The sequence below is a fragment of the Gavia stellata genome, chromosome 3 (assembly GCF_030936135.1).
Source record: "Gavia stellata isolate bGavSte3 chromosome 3, bGavSte3.hap2, whole genome shotgun sequence".
Classification (NCBI taxonomy): Eukaryota; Metazoa; Chordata; class Aves; order Gaviiformes; family Gaviidae; genus Gavia; species Gavia stellata.
This window is the reverse complement of record NC_082596.1, coordinates 64,728,866-64,745,887: the sequence shown is the minus strand read 5'-3', so window position 1 is coordinate 64,745,887 and position 17,022 is coordinate 64,728,866. Positions and strand designations below refer to the sequence as shown.

The 17,022-nt window shown below is 36.9% G+C and overlaps 1 protein-coding gene across 1 annotated transcript in view; it reads right to left on the bottom strand.

Annotated features, from left to right (window-relative positions):
• Window positions 1-17,022, bottom strand: part of ZNF407 (zinc finger protein 407) — a 322,326-nt gene that overhangs the window by 206,012 nt on the left and 99,292 nt on the right. The window contains exon 3 of the mRNA XM_059815515.1: window positions 6,290-6,364. Coding sequence (XP_059671498.1) covers window positions 6,290-6,364 — 75 coding nt within the window. The remainder of the gene's footprint in view (window positions 1-6,289; window positions 6,365-17,022) is intronic.

Genomic DNA, 17,022 nt, shown 5'->3' with positions numbered 1-17,022 from the left:
CATTTTACGTCCATAAATGCCACAAAGTACAACAATGTACAAATTCCAAGTAGTGTAACACAGTCTGCGTAACTGCCTGGACAGGTCTCAATTCCAATCCTGCGCAGGTAAAAAGGGATTTAGAGATAATATTGCCATCTCAATCTTTACTTACCCTCTCGGCCTGCATGGTTGACTTACACAGTGGAAGAAGCAAGCTGGGACATATGACTGGAACAACTTACTTTCAGCTGACTGCAATAGAGGAGGGATCAAGTTTGCAGCTGACTACTTTTTGGCTGATGGCATGCAACTATAAACTGTGTTTTCCTTGGAAACGGACTGTTATGAAAAAAACCCGCAGCTTTCAGCAACTCCCCATACTGTCTTCCACAGATCCACAGACAACGTTAGCATACACTTGCTAATGAAACTAATAACCTAGGCTCTAGACAGTACTTGGTTGTTTATGAATACAATGAGATCATCATTTATATCTTGTTATGTAGCTTAAAATTAGCCAGAGGTGCTCACTGTGGGCAGCGTGCATCCCATTAGGCGCTCCCTTTATCTTCTACCCATAGCAGCTAAGCCTTCCCAACAGGAAGATTGTGCCGACTACAGAAATTTCCAAAACATCTCACATCATACCTGACAACTAAAATAAACTTACTTCAGATTGCCCCTCCTTCTGAACTAAACTATGAGATTGCCAGGATTTGATAGGAAGAATAAATAATGAGTAGCAGTAAAATAACTTCATTCTTTTACAGTCCTTCAGCTGTTATTTTTCTTTCTGACAAGACACTGAATTTATCACTTGTCTTTGTGGAAACAGTCTTCAAAAGTATAAATGGCTGCCTGCTCTATTATTTCCTTTGTAGCGAAGCAAACACATATGATAGAAGTACAGACAACAAGCCAAGAGGAAAGCTAGCTGTGAATTTTCAGCACATCATCTGCTTCTAGTACCTGAGGAAGCTCAGGTAGCCGTAATGGCTTACTCGTGTTCCTTGGGTCGGCCACGGACAGAGAAGAGCACTCAGGCAGCAAGCAACTGGGGAGCCTGTACTTACACTCACACTTCGAAACAGTATAGCACGAGCCAAGAGCTGGACTCCACAGGGAAATGCTGCTGGTCGAAGGTCAAGTAAGCCTCCAAAATACTGAAAGCTTAATATAGATCTCGGGTAAAACTTTAGCTCCTAACCAATGCTAAAATGTTGAAGTCCTTTCCACTCCTCTCCTCTCTCATCACAAACTTCTGACTAGTAAATACTCCCAGGAAAAGCTACATTTCCTTCCATAGGGCTTTTCCAAAGAATGATTCTGTAACTCTCCAAGATCCTTTTTAAGCCAAATGCAGGAAACAATTAAGTGAGTTTTTCATTCCCATCCAGTTAAACTAGTAATGTTAGGTTTCAGTTGAAAAGCTCAAAATTATGTGCAAGAAGCAGTAAAAGGTGATGACAAAGCTTTGGTGATGGTGATGGCAAGACTCAGCACATTACCCTCCTGTGGTTACAGGTAGCCTCTCCTCTGTGTATCCATAGGTACTACCATCACCTCTAACTGGAAACCTTTCTGTGGGATAGTCACTTGCTCATTCTTTCAGAACATGGGTAAGTTATTACAAGATGATTGCATACATACATATATGTATGACACATCACTCTGTGTTGTTTGCCACTTGTAGTCCCAAAATCTGCTATAACATCAACTGGATTGTTTTACTTCGTAGGTACAGGGTAATATTATTCAAAACAGGCATATCAAATAGTTACTATCAGAAATTTCTGCACTCAAAGAAAGTAAAATGTTTCAAAAGAAGGATTAACGGTTCAGTTAAATAGAAGACGGTTGGACGGATGGACTTCATTCACTTCTAATTTTACATTCAAAATGGAAATACCAGGACACTGCAGTTTATTACAAAGTAAACCAAAAGTTGATGAAATATCAAATTCGCATTCATTTTTCCTGGCTACTTTTCTTTGAGATCTCAATGACGTATCATGCATTCTCGCATACTTTACGATATTTGTACCACACGTTAGTAGCACTTGCTATTCCAAAATACATGCAGGCTAATGCAAGTACACTGAACAACATGCTCCTTTTTTACTTTTTAATTTCTCTTTTTACTTCAAAGCAGCTGTGTAAAAAATACACAAATTTTAGAAGTACACTATCTTCCAACATTATTGGAAAAAGCATCTCGTATCTATTTAGGCTGCTACTACATAGTAATAGGCATTACTTATAGCTGTTGCGCTCAAGTTGAAATTGTTACACAGCTTTTCCAATCAATTAAGATTATTTGAAAAATCACATGATCTTCATATGATATTACTAGCACTGTAACATTGATCCCATTTTTAAAGCACATGAAAAAATGCCAAAACCTTACAAAACACAAACATATTATTAATGACCTTTACAGAAAATGTTTTGTAACATAGAGACTCCAGTTCAGCAAGTGTTTGTGCTCCAAGTAACTTTATAGATGTGAATGATCCTATTTGACTCAGTGGGATTACTCATTAATTATTCAGAGTTATTTCAGAGGCAACTCATCATTTAAAATTCATAAGGAAGATGAGGTACTTAAACAACTGTCAGTTAAGGCCTTTCCTGGGTATACTTACATAAAAAGTTGTTTAAACAGATGTATCAGATAAAATTCTAGTTAACAAAGTCTTATATATGATAAAATGCATATTGTACACTAATAATGGTGTCCTGGGGAGAAAAAAAAAAAATCTCTGAAGGATTGTTAAATGTATTTTTCGTATGAAAAATTTCTAAATCCAGAATTGTGCTTAATAGTGGCAAAATTCAGTCTCACTGATGAATGACTTAGTGATTTTATTTCTATTTTCTTGGTCATACTTCTGTGTGTGTGTATTCATGTATCAAACTCAATAGTGAAACATCTCTGTTCTGTGTTTTGCCATAATTTACACCTAAGTAACATAACAACGTAACAGAAATTAAAACCTGGCACCATTAACACTACTGATGCATTCACCTTGTCCTCAACCACATTGTCTCCTAGACACAATAAAGGTGTAGCCAAAGATTTATTCTGCCAATAAGATATAGTTATAGGTCCCATGAAGATTACTGACACTGAAGTACCAAGTATCTGCTAAGTCCAAGGCCAGTATATAACATGCCAGTTTTGAGACACATTCAAGTTGACAATAAATCAGTATCACAGTTCCAATAACAGGAAAAAATACCTTAGAGGAATTTTTGTGTTAAAACATTCCACTTTTGAGTTAGCTATTAAATGGTAATGATCATAATGGACTCCACAGTAGGGGTTTTTGTGGCTGAAATGTGCAGATATTTTACTACAAGGCTATTTTTTTAAGCTTCTGTGATTTTCAACTGCATGGTATTTTCCCCCTTAAATCAATTTTGTCTTCAGAAAAAAAAAAAAGAAAAAATTCAAAACAAAAGATATTTTTAGTAGCAATCTTATTATGAATTATACTTGTTTTCTATATCTGCACATTCAAACACTTCCACAGCCTCCATAATACCTCCCTTTTGTGCATACAAGAAAGCAATAGTTATGGGTTGTGGAAAGCTAGAGAGAGCAAGGCGCACTAGTTCAGTACTGCTTACTAAATTGTAAATGTATTTTTTCCTCTCCCTCTCAGAACTATGTCAATGTTTGTCACCATAAATTCCTTTTTGAGAAGTTTCTTAAAAGGGCACCAATTTCTCAGGATGTATGGGTTATAACTATTTTTTTTCAAGCACCCTGTTGAACTTATTTCAATTTTCTGTTTTTGATGATAGTCATGCTGACAACTTTTTTTGGTCCATCAAACTCTGTAGTACAATTACATGAATTTACTTTTAATAAATTACCATCTTTGCATATATCAGTCAAACCATGAAGACTAAACACTTGCAAATAAAATGCATTATTAATTTAATTGTCACAGCCTATTTAGCTAGCTTCTATTAGTATTTGCTATTATATGCAATGTATCAGAGGGAAGAATCAAATTCAAAACATAAAGAATAAACTGATTATATTGTCCTAGAGAAATTAGAAAATAGCAAGCTTGCAAAATTATAATCAAGGCATAAATGTTTTAAATAGGTAAGAAAACTACGTAACTTAATTTATAATATGTTTATACCCAAAGTGACTGTTTAACATGCTGAAGAAGGATTTCTTTGGTTCCTAAAGCCATTAAAAGGCATCAAACTCTCTCATAATAGAAAGGGAAAGGTGGAAAGGAAAGCAACGGTGGTTTGGTATTTACTGCACTAGATCACGTGGCTTAAACATCCACCATCACCAGTGAGAGACTGCTGCTAGAAAATTACATTGTTGTAGCTCTGCCACTACTGTTTGTTGCTGCTCTACATTAAGCTGAAGTGCCAGCTAAAAAGGCATTGTAGATAAGAAATATTCAAAAGATGGATGACGAAATTTCAAAAGAAGAGAGTATGAAGTCACTCAAATATCACTTGTTTATGCTGGCCTGGGGGTAAAGCTGCAACAGCCTGCGCTAGCAGATGGGGCAGGGAGGTTGCAGGCCTGAGCTGGGCTCTTCTTTGCTCCTGGGGCAGACGGGGCTGCGAACCTGCCACTGCGCGGAGGGGCGGCAGGGGCAGGACCCCCCCCTCCTCCTCCTCTTCCTGCCATGCTGGCAGGCCAGCCAGAAAGCCTTTGAGGAACAGGGGAAGAAATGGGGAAAACGGAAACAGCCAGAAGGCTTTCAGAAGAAAGACGCAAACAAGAGCCAGCAACAACTGATTTAGATTATAGCATCCTGCTCGTTTAGGAATTCATTTCAAGATGATGATCGCTAAAAATATGCCTCTCAGGCTAAGATACTATATTTGGAAATCTATTGAATGTATCCTTTATTGCGCACATATTCACTAGGGTAACGCAAGTTATCTCTATGTTGTATTTATAATGATTATACAGTAAGTACCCCCTTGTAAGAGAACATATTGGTATCGAATGCTTCAAGTTACAAAATAAGCCACCAGAGCAAAACATTTTTCGTAATTGTTGCGCTACGACAAAAAAAAAATAACCAGCGTAAACTTTGACGTGGTATCTGCTTTGATGGAACTGTATATTTTAGATGAAATAGAAGATCTCAAAACTCCTTAAATAACCACATATTAGGGAAATTCTGTTTAAACGCTTTGTAGAGGAAATCTCATTAAAAATATAAGCACCACTTGAATAGGTGCTTAGTCAAACACAAGGTGTGTATGGTGTGTTAATTTAAAATTCTACTCTTAGGTCACTCAGTGATTTAAGTGTAACGAACTTCTGAGGAAAGGGTCTAATCAACTACCATTTCGTGTCTTTAACAAGAAATGAACACGACCCAGGAGGAGTTTTGCAGTGCTCTGCTACAACTCCTAGTGATCGTTTATTTTCCCCTTCCTTCATATCAAAACCAGAAAATACGCTTTATTTATGAAATCCTACACCAGAAAAATGAGTTACAAGGCAGTAATACTTGAAACAGTATCAAGTATCCAGCAACGAACCTACAGGTAGGTTACCTCCATCTACCCAGACTGAAAGAGAATATGTGATCTTTTGGCTATTCAAAAACCATCACGCTTCTAGCTGGCCCAGAAATTCAATGAAATAGCAAAAGCTATGCCACAACGGGCCTAATAAATCTGAGGCAAAATCTGTTTATCTGCAAACAGAGTATCATTTAGTTTTTAAAAGTTACATTTTGAACCACAGAAAAAAATAACCTGCTCGCAAAAAAAGTTTGAAAATAAGTAACTGTACACAGATTGAAAAAATAAATTAATTCATTTTAAAAATAGTCAAAACATCAGATTCCTGTTCCTGTCCAAGAATACTGAGGAAACTTTCTTTTTGATTCCTCTGTAGTTTTGACCTCAGTGATCAACATAAATCTCAGAAAGTCATTTTATAAACCTATGAGCATCAAGGCCAGCAAGAAAAAGGGAAAAAAAAAAATTATTTTGTACTTGGAGGGACAGTTACAACTATGGAAATTTTGAGAAAATAGTATCACCTGTCAAAAAAACACCAAAAAATGTGCAAATCCTACACCTTTTACATAGAATTGCTTTCTACAGCAATTTTTCTATTGACGCCCAGAGACATGTCATTAGCACCACACTGGCACAGAACTTAAGCCTGTTAGCTCCTTCTGTAGTTGGAGTTGAGCTAAAAGTCCAGGTGACTTCAATTTGGATAAACTAAATAGTCCAGATAAAGTCTCCACATATTGTATACAGTAAAATGAGAAAGAAGTTTAAAGTAGTTTACCTTTCTTTGGGTGTGCCAACTCCATGCTTGCCCAGTAAATGAGTATTCAAATGCTTCTTCATCACAAACGCCACTCTACCAAACAAACAGAAAACCCAGGAAGATTATTTTTTTTATTAATACAGCATTTTTCTGTTTTGAGCATATTTTATTAAAGGTGGACTTTTAAAAACCCCTGCTAGACTACAATTTAAATCTGGGAGTCCATTCTGTAACGAGAGATTTTCTTCAGATTGCAGTCACTTGGCTATTTTTCTTACAAATACATAATCACAACTATACATCACTGGTCAAAGAATGGAAAACCTGTTTCTGCTTCCCATTGCAAATTAGAAGATCTTATACAAGATACTGATAATATAGTCTATTTTACCTAAATAACATTTTCTCATGTTATAAACTAATACAGTTTTAGTTACACCTTTGAATTTATTTAAGCTTAATGGGCCCATCCTGCAACCCTGCCTCATACAAGTAGTTCCATTGTTCTTAATGAGTAACACAAAAATACAGCAAGATTAGATGCTTTAATCACTGCTTATGTCTGGTCAAACTTCATTGTATTAATTATTTAGAGAGATATACATAGTAACAAATTAATAGCCTTAGTTATTTTATAGCCTTGTGAAAAAAAGGATGGAAAAGGTGAAAAACATGTTCATCAATACACTTTGAGCAGGAATATTGTTCAAAATGGCAAGACGTTATTCAAAGCATCAACAGCAGCAACAAAATATATACTACCTGGCATTATGTTTCTACCAAACAAAACACAGACAATTTACTTTCATTTTGGTGACATACATAATGAAACAGATAGGAGCCTATCAAGTACCATTCTTCTGCTGATAAGACCATAACATCAGTTAATTATGTCATGTGACTGCTTCAAACAATTTAGATATCAGACTGAAGCTTCAAACTAAAATGGTTCTCTCGATAAGCAAAAATTTTACTGCTGCAACTTTCAGTGTGAAAAGGGCTTGCAAACATTTTTGTTAATTATGTATTACAGCTGTCCTTCATAAAGTTAATTACTAATAGCTGAAAGGCAATAGACTCTATTTGCATATGTACATGAAAGGCATGACATATGCAAAAATATGATTTTAATTAGCATTCCATGATATGAAGGGCTACAAATCAAACTGGCATGTTATAAGATTTTTAACATTAAATGCTGAATTCATCTGGACGTGTTTGCAGTAATGGACAATGGAAGGACTGTAAAATACTAGCACTATGGGGTATAAATGCCACAAAAGCCAAGAGACAGTACTTTTCCTTTACAAATATGTTAATGTAGCTTCTCCATGCCTGATCTACTTTGGGCACTTACACATTATTACAGAGAATCTCTCTTGTGTATCCCTTAAGGTGTAAGAATATAATTCTGTTTTATTTAAATGATAGCAATTCCCTTATTTTTTTTTACAAAAATACATTAAAAATATCTTAAATACTTTTCCCTACACAATTTATAAGTATGGCAACATAATCATTACAATTGTGAATAATCTATCACACCGTTACCATCATTATTATGCAAGTATCATCAGAATTACTGTACGTATGGAAAATAATTGTAACAAAATAAAAAAATGCATTCTAATAACAGCACAAGGCATTTAAAACATACTGCCCTTGCTTGTCAACAGAAATACTAACCATTTCCACACCGCTGTGAAAGGTACCAAACAGATTTTAATTTAGTAATACTTGTATTTCCTGTTACAAACCTCCATTCTCTCCCTTCTCTAAAAGAAAAATAAAACCAAAGATATTACTGTGAAAGGGCAATGTGCAATCAAAGTTGTAAAGGCATACTGTGCTATTTACATGGAATATAAAGATCCCAACCAGCTACACCGTATTTCTAGGGAAGTTTTTTTTTTTTCTTCTCAGCCTGTGTACTTGAAGCTTCCGAAAAGCTGAACATTTCTTATATCACACAACTGCAGGGGGTACAGACAGACGTACCTTTCTGCAAAATCAAAGACAAAGGCCTTGTTAATAACCTGAAGCAATTAATCTCACATGAGCTGCCTCCTCTCTGCTGTATCTAGGTTCTGAATAACCACTTTGCTGCCGTTACACAGCACAAATAAAATGAAGACTGACTCAGTAAGTGTCTCAGCACCTACTAACATTTTAAGCTTTTAATGTAAGGCTTGAAGACTTAAGACTTGAGGAGTGAAGAATGCCTCCATGCAAGCCTGCAGTGCTCAGCATAGCTCAGGAACCGCTCTCCACCTTACAGAATCAGGTCTTAAAAATAAAAGCCCTTATTGAAACAAAAGATTTTTTCCCTTAGAATTGAGGCAAAGTCTAAACATCTTGGTTTCAATGCTGAGTTTGAGGATAACTTAATAATAAAAAAAAAATTAAAAAAGACAGACAGGTGTGGGAGCTATTTGTGTATGTTTTAAAAATCACCTGTAGTATTTGGCAGAGAGAGGTGGTAGTGGTGTTTGCTGGCTTTACAAAACAAACATAAAAAGTGTTTTCAGTACATTGTTAACTCTGTGTTTCTAAGCAATTACTGTTTTAGTAGGTATTAGGAAGACTGTTCCTATAAGCCTCCTCTTGCAGTGGAAAAAGGTGAGTAGGTAGGATTTTGTTTGCTTGCAGTAGCATTCTGTTAGTTTAACATTTTGGTGATTTTCAAGTACTCTGGCTCCTAGGAACATCCTCTGTCTTACACTCTGTTCAAACTTCAGGATAAATTAAAGACAAGTTGAAAAATGACATCGAGCTTTAGAATAGCATCAACACTCCCTATGGACAATTTTTTGCACATAAACTATAAATAAAAATAACTTCCCATGATAAATATATAAGTACCTTCCCCAAAATAAGTTTGCAGAATATACTGTTTTCAGTTTAGAAGAGTTTTGGCTTGGTAGGAATGTGTCCACTCATATTCCATGGCAGTCTTCAAACAGTACTTGCACTCACTCTGACAATGTCTGTAACTGATTTAGGAGCCTCTACAGACTTGTCTTCAGTTATAAAAGCACATTTTGATGTACAAAAGAAACAAAAGGACTTCTAATTCTGTGAATAAAGAAATGTATTGGACAATCTTTACTTCCACTTTTTCTTCTAGTGTAATACAAGTTCTTCAGCATGTACAATGTTTATCATTGCAGTACCCAAGGAATATGAACAATCTGTCAGGTATTGTCTGTTCTCTCATTTTCTCTGCAGGGAGAGAATTGTGCTCTGTGAAGTATCTTGTTTTGAGATGGCAAAAGATTCTAAGTTTTATTATGTTTTGAATCTATAATAGCTTTTTTCTTTTTAATACGTACATCGCTGTGTTAGTGAAAAGCCAAGTTAAAAAACCCAAACACACACAAACCAAACCGAGTATTCCTGAGCATAAAGTCATGAAATCTGTTAATTCCTGAGTGTTTACCAAATGCTGAGCCTTGGCCTAGTTCCAAGGAAGGAGCTACATCTTATCTCTACCAGAAAGTCTCTTGAAGCCATGTGAGCAGACCAGTATTTTGTAACTACACATAACTGCTGAGCAGAACCAGCACAAGAATTTATTTTTGAGGGACTCTACAAACAAGGTATCCAGCAGTTGAAGAGCAATTTTAAATCACTTCTCAGTGGATACGTTGCTCTCTGCAACTGCTCTTGGAGAATTTATCTTACAGACGACAATGTTCAATGATCGCAGAAAAGTCCAGGAGAATAACAATTAATATCTACCCTTTATTCATATTCTCAATATCCTTTACAACTCCTGTAAACTGTCCAGAACCTCTTTATAAACTAATTTAACTCTGAGAATACAGGTAAGCTACTGCATGACACATGCAGACCCCAAGTACACAGAATGTTTTAAAAAGCTCCTTGAAAGCATTTTTTCTTTTTTTTTTTTTTTTTAAACACACCCACAAACAAAACCAAAAAAAGCAGAACAGAATGCTATTATTTTTAAATTACTAGTATTTAGTACTTGGTTTTATCATAGGTTTCAGGCACTCAGAAAGGATAGAATGGTTTATCGTTTTGGGCAAATCACCTGGGAGATCTGACAGCTTCAAGGAATAATAAGAAAAAGGATCTCTTAAACTTTTATAGACCATCACAGAATATGAGGAAATAATGTATTATCCTGCCTGCATCAGTTTTTGTTTTCCATGACCTGTGCTTGAACTTCTGTCCTTGTATCTTCACCTGAGGCAAGAAACCAGAAAAATCAAGGCAAGCTGCATGGATCATGACAAGAAGGGGGACAGTACGTTCAGGGAAGTAAATAACAACATGGACTCAATGGTTCTTATTACCTAAATGAAGTGCTCTTGTTCTTTACTGTGTCTTGAAATATGCTGCAAACCCTAATTCATTGTAGTTGAATGAGTGGTTCACATGGAGTCATGCCAACAGGTGTATCAATTAGTAAGAGAAAGAAACAGTGCAGTTTCTCAAGGAATATCATGACCCACATGTATTTCAGAATGTTCAACAGAACTTGTATATGTAATTACATATTTTTGCATGTACTTTAGATTTGTACATGTTCTACACATAGAAGTAGAACTTCATATACTTAAATCAGCACTTTTAGTCAAATAGTGCATATACAGCCTATACGAACTTAAAAAACTTCAAGCTTTTAAAGTCTCAAAATTATATAAAAAGTTGCTACCCAAATCTCATCTCTTTGTCAGGATGTTGCATTCAGCAGGTCAGCTTCAGGAACAAGAGTGCAGAGGAAAACACAGAACTGCCCAGAAAGCAATGGTTTTTTTATGAACAAGTAATCTTTTTTTCCATGCATCAAAAGTTTGAATTCCTGGGAATTTCTTCAAGTCCATCATTCGTGGACATTGCTGATTCTGAAGGGTCCAGACTGGGGTGCTGATAACTCTCGTGCATGTCTGCGCGCAAGGGACTCAATTTAAAAGAAAGCATCTGGCAGGGCAGAGTCTGGTGTGGAAGATATCCAGTAGTCTGTGAGGCTTCATGCCCTTTATGACAGGATGTCAGGTTCAAGTAAATATCTGGCAGGGCGAAGTCTAGTGTGGAAAACATCCAAATATCTGAAAAACTTCATGCCCTCTGTGACAGGATGTCAAGTGCTAGAACCCTGCATAGGAAAGTTGGGGTTTTCTGCTGACTCACTTAGCAGCCAAATGAAGCAGGTCTTATTACTTCTAGCTAACAGTTGTGGTTATTCTTCTTAAGTTCAAAAAAAAATCCCCACCAAACAATAACATCTCAGAAGGTTAACAAATCATGTGTAATCACCCAGTCTGCGATGTTGAGGGTACTGTGACGGACTGCCTTATATGCCCTGCTGACCCCTTGTGTTAAAGAAGGATATGGCTTTTTTATGCTCCACCCTCACTAACACTCGTAATTAAACTGGAAAGTAAACCCCATCTATTTGGCACATGTGGCTCCTTCCTCCTCATCTTGAAGTGTGAGTAACTTGGCAGACTGGAAAATGCAAACTTTTTCTCTTGAAAAGAGAAACTGAAAGATGTAAATGAGGATAACTTTGCCATCACTAACAAGACGAGAACCAGAGTACCATGGCAAGAATATCATGGTAATACATGGAACCTAAAGACTAACATAAGTATTAAATTTCTGAGAATTATTAGCCTTTCTACCTTAAGTTTGAAGGTGAGGGTTTTTTTGGATGTTCTGTTTTTTACAATTTTCCATGCAACAATCAGGTATGTTTCTTAATTATTTATTAAGTTTTCAGCTTTTCTATGGAGATGTTTTGTTGCTCAAGTTCAAAACTCAACATTTTCAAAAATTAATTTTATGTCAATATGAAATCATCAGTGCAACAGACTACAACCTTCTCTTGTAAAAACACCTCATCTCATTTTTACTGTTACTTGTAATCAGCTAGTAATGAAGCTGAGGTGCCCAACAAAAAAAAATGAAGGGAAAAGACAACTTACATTAGGGGAACACCTGTACACAGCTTGCACCTGAGGTAGACTTGAGTATCACAGCAGCTACTGTTCCTGACTTGCTTTGAACAGGATGACAGACAACAGGATTGTCAATGTACAGTTCAATGACCTGCATCAATCTCAAGAATAATTTACTGCTATATCAGACAGATCATTATGGATGAGTTGCACACTATCAATCAATCGACTGTGTTGTTCCTGCATATTCCTGCATCTATCAACCAGAAGAGAGAGACATCCCTCAACATATTCTTGTTGCTTTCTGCCACCAATCTGCGTCCCTCAGGATGTGAAAGAATTATTAGCCACATGGCCATAAAGTAGTAGCAATAGGCACAATTATCTCCTTTTATATACTCTGGCAGAAGAGACCCGGGTACAAAGGAAGAGCAAACTAAATAAAGCAGAAAACATCCTCTACTGTTCCACTCAAGCTGGCTTGGAGAGATCTTGCCATCCAAAGTTGTCGAGTCCTCTCACCATCCCTTTTTTAAGAGATGTACATTATAATGTAAACCATCCAGGACAAGGGCTGTGGCAAAAGAGGAATACACTGGCAGTATTTACATTATTTCCTTCCCCATGAGGGAACTCACTTATTTGTTATTGTGTGCCTCACCTGAAGTTACTTCTCTTGTAACTGAAATCAGAAAGGTTTCCTGTAAGTTAGCTATAGGTCCATTCTGAATTTTATTGGTTTGGGGGTTTTGTGATGGTTGTTTTTTTTAAAAAATACAAAAAGTACCCTTCAATAGCAGATGCATGAATAAGCCAAGTCCAGACAGTGATAACTGTTATTAACATAAAGGTGAGAGGAAACTTAAGAGTGCAACTGGGAACTTTTTACATTTGGAGATACAATAAAAAGCCGCTCACATGGCATACAGTGAATATGGTACAATTTATGTGCACTGACAACAGCTTCCAGAGACCACATGCTTTGCCTCCTTAAAGGAGAGCGAAAGCCATGGCACTGTTTAGTGCATAACTCTCTGATGAAAATGGGACTTGGTTACTTCAAAAGAATCTTACCATGTGGCTCAAAGCATATAGGCTGGATTGCACAATTAAACACTACTGCATGAACAAATATTTCAGTAGATGATGCATCATGACACTATACATAAGAAATATAGTTTGGGCCATATAAACCACTGCTGATACACTTTCAGATGTGCATGCATAAAAAGTGACAGAACAGGGCCCAAAGCACGATCCATTTCATAATACCATAATAAAACACCACCAGAAGGTCGTGTCTGCTGTTTCAAGCCATAACAGTTTGCAAACCAAGGGAAATACTAGTCAGCTTAAAGTGATTTAGTAGAGGATTTCTCCGAAAACAAGAAGTGGATCTTTCCTTACGGTAGTCTATGACATCTTAAACAAACAATGGAAAGTTTCAAGTGGTGGCATCCCCTCACCAACCCTGCCCTCCAAACATCAAGAATTAGGAAGGCTCTAAAACTCACAGTGAAATACCATTTATGAATAGATGAAAAATTAATGACCAGTGAAACAGGTCAGACAAAAAAAAAACACCAAACAAAATGCAATCAATTTTAGAAAATGCATACCTTTTAACTCACCTATGCTTAGAAATGAAACTGAGGTTGTTCGTGCACCATTACTAAAAATAACAAATCCACTTCAACAACATGCTGCTGGGTATTCTTCTCAAACAAAATAAAATGTAATAAAATATTTTGTTTTAAACCTGAATTTTCCTGCTGAATATGAATTGATCTACTGTCCATCTAAATAGCCACAATACTGTCATAGACTCAAATAAAACACTGGCTAGTAAAAAACTGAATTAAATAGCAGATTGTTTATTATACAGTATATTGCTAAACTGATAACTAAGTAAACAAATGGCTCTCTACTTATTTTGTTTGCTTAATGAGCAGACTAAAAATAGCTGAACAGTGGCAAAAACTTAAAGTCAGAAGGTGTTCACTCTGTCAGGAAATCACCTTACAAATATATGAGAAAATTAGTACTGCTACAAGAAGTGTTTGTTTCAATTTTCAGGGGAGTTAATGAATGTTAAGTGATAATGGTAGACAGCAGCAGTATGTAATTACATTTCTAAACACACCTTACCGAATCACTTCTAAGCTAAAAGAATCACATGTTCTATTAATTTTCATTGGTTATCAAACATCTGTAACTGTCACCTCTAACAGGTGTTTGGTAATCCCACAGCTGCACAAAGTACTAAAGAAAAAAAAAAACAGAATGAAAAAAGAAAAAAAGACAGAATCACAATGTGCTTTCTGAAGTGCCGCTATCAACCCCTCAGTCTACTGCAACCTCTCAGTCTACTGCAATGCAGAACCTCTTTGCCTAAACTCTGAAATGCAATCTTAGGCTCAGTGTTGGGAGTACCTTACATCTAAGAGAGATTACCCATCAACATCCAGATAACATACCTGTTATGCTAAATGAGGCTGCAGGAATGCTTTACATGTAAATGAAGGTTTACAGCTATAAGCATCTTGACCCAAAAGAGCGCCTACCAACCTTGCCATGGAGAAATTGCTTATGTCTTCTCTTTTCTCATAAAATGTACATCCAACATTCCCGTAGTTCTGGTCCCCCCTTTTCCGTTCCCTCCCTTTCTTCAGACATTGGCCTGTCTCCCTACTTGTGACCCAGTCCATTTCCTAGCATGCTCAGGACTTCAGATACAGAAGTTGATGCAGTAGGTATTCATTCCACATATCAACATCTTGCATCTGGAAAGAGACAGCAGGATGAACAGACTAATGTTGGAAGTGGGAATTTTTTCAAAGTAGATTCAACCTTTTGGGAAAGTCAGGTAAACCACATCCCTAAATGCCCCGAGAGGAGTTTTGAAGTATCTGACTTTCTGCAGACAGTTTGTACAGAGCTTCCTAGCGATTCTAAGGAGCAAAGTCTATGTATGTTGAAAGTGCAAGAAACAGCCTGTAAGACTATCTCAAAATAAGGATGTTTCAATGAGTTTCTACTTAAAAGTAGAAAGGATAGATCTAAACAAATACACTTAATTTTAATCTTCTGTTCTTGCTGAATAAAATGTCACTTTTGATGTTGTAGCTTCCTCCTAACTGCTCAGAAATTGCACTTCAGACTGAGTTACCAGGTTTATGCAGAGCTTCTACAGGAAGAGCTATCTTGAGAGTGAAATCCTTGACATCAAAAGAATCTACTCTTGCCTGTCTTTAAAGGAAATAAAAACAAATCTAAAGATAGTTGATTGTGGGCTAGAAAACATATAGGGCCTGCAGTAGCAGTGCCACCATATATAACTCAGTCAATTCAGCAGCTACAGTGCCTGTGGTCTTTTGCAAAGTTACGAGGTACAAAGAAAGGAATGAGATGAATAAATTGGTCACTATCTGATGACTGAACTGCTCAGAAGTCACACACAATCAGAAGGCATACACAATTTTTATTGACAATTTACCCACAATTTGAAAACGCTGCTGGTGATAGATGGTGGCTGGAGCTAAGACTCTGCAGTCTGCTTGATCTGTGAGAGTTGTCAGAATCTTGCCCTAGGTCTTTGCTTGACATAGAAAAGCAAGTGCTGGTTGATTTTTTTATTCCTGAGACTTAAATTCAGCTGTAAAACATATCCTTTTTGCCTTACACACAGGCATTCCACAAGACTGTTTGACTTAAGGTAGAAAGCAAAATACTTCAGAATATCTGTTTGCCAAACTAGCTGTAACTGCATACAAATAGTAAAACTACGACAGCAGGACCTAATCTGTAACCATCAGAAGTACCATCCACATGGATGAACCTTTAACCAGTCTGGTCAAATCAGAACAGACTGGTTCCAGCCAAGGAAAAAAAAAAAAAAAAAACACAGGTAATCCTTTGGATCAGATTGGTTTCAGTCCACAAAAACATGTCTGGTACTTGTATATACATAAACATGTTTGCAGCACAGGGAAAAAAAGAGGACACCCACCTTGGTTCTGGCTTTCCTTGTCCAAGGGCTCTCAAGCCTGGCCATTGTTACCTCAGAGACTAAGAACCACCAAACACTGTGGCATCAGACCAACCATATTGTATGCCTAACACTTGGTTAGTATGCTTGATTAATGTTTGATTTTTCACTGTTAAAAGACACCTTCATTAGTAGTTGAGCATAAATAAAAACTTGGAGTTTTCTATCTCAGCTGGCATCTCAGTCTCTCCAGATATTCCCATCACAGCCACCCCCAACTCTCCCCAAAAGTTGAGAGTTGCAACAAATTCCTCCTCCTACCACTGAAAGAGGAGGAGGCTGGCTGAAGAAAGTAACAGGGACTGTTAGAGGAAACCACGATATGCAGACCAGAAAGACTCTTACGCACTCTAGAAGTACTGCAGATCTACAAACTCTCTCAAATTATGGCACTGAACAGAGTGTGTAGATGATATTAAGAGCAGCATTGAAGTCTATCCAAATGAGAATTCCAGGTGGTAACAGTGGCATTATTCCATTTGTCCCGTGAGGAAACAGTAACACCTCTCATCGCTTCAGCCACAGACTTAGCAGGAGAATTACTAGTCACTAAAGCTGCCAAGTGCAAAGTCTGGTGTTTCTTAGGTTTGCCTTTGATGTCCAGCAGGACTCACTTCAGACACAGAAGTCCAAAGCCAGGATGGCAGGTATTAATAGAGTACTCACCTGAGATGTAATTGTTATTGAAGCAATAAAGAAATAAAAAACCCCACCAAATTTAGAAGAATGTTTTGCACAAAAAAAGCCATTCTTGCAGTCAAGTACGGATTTTG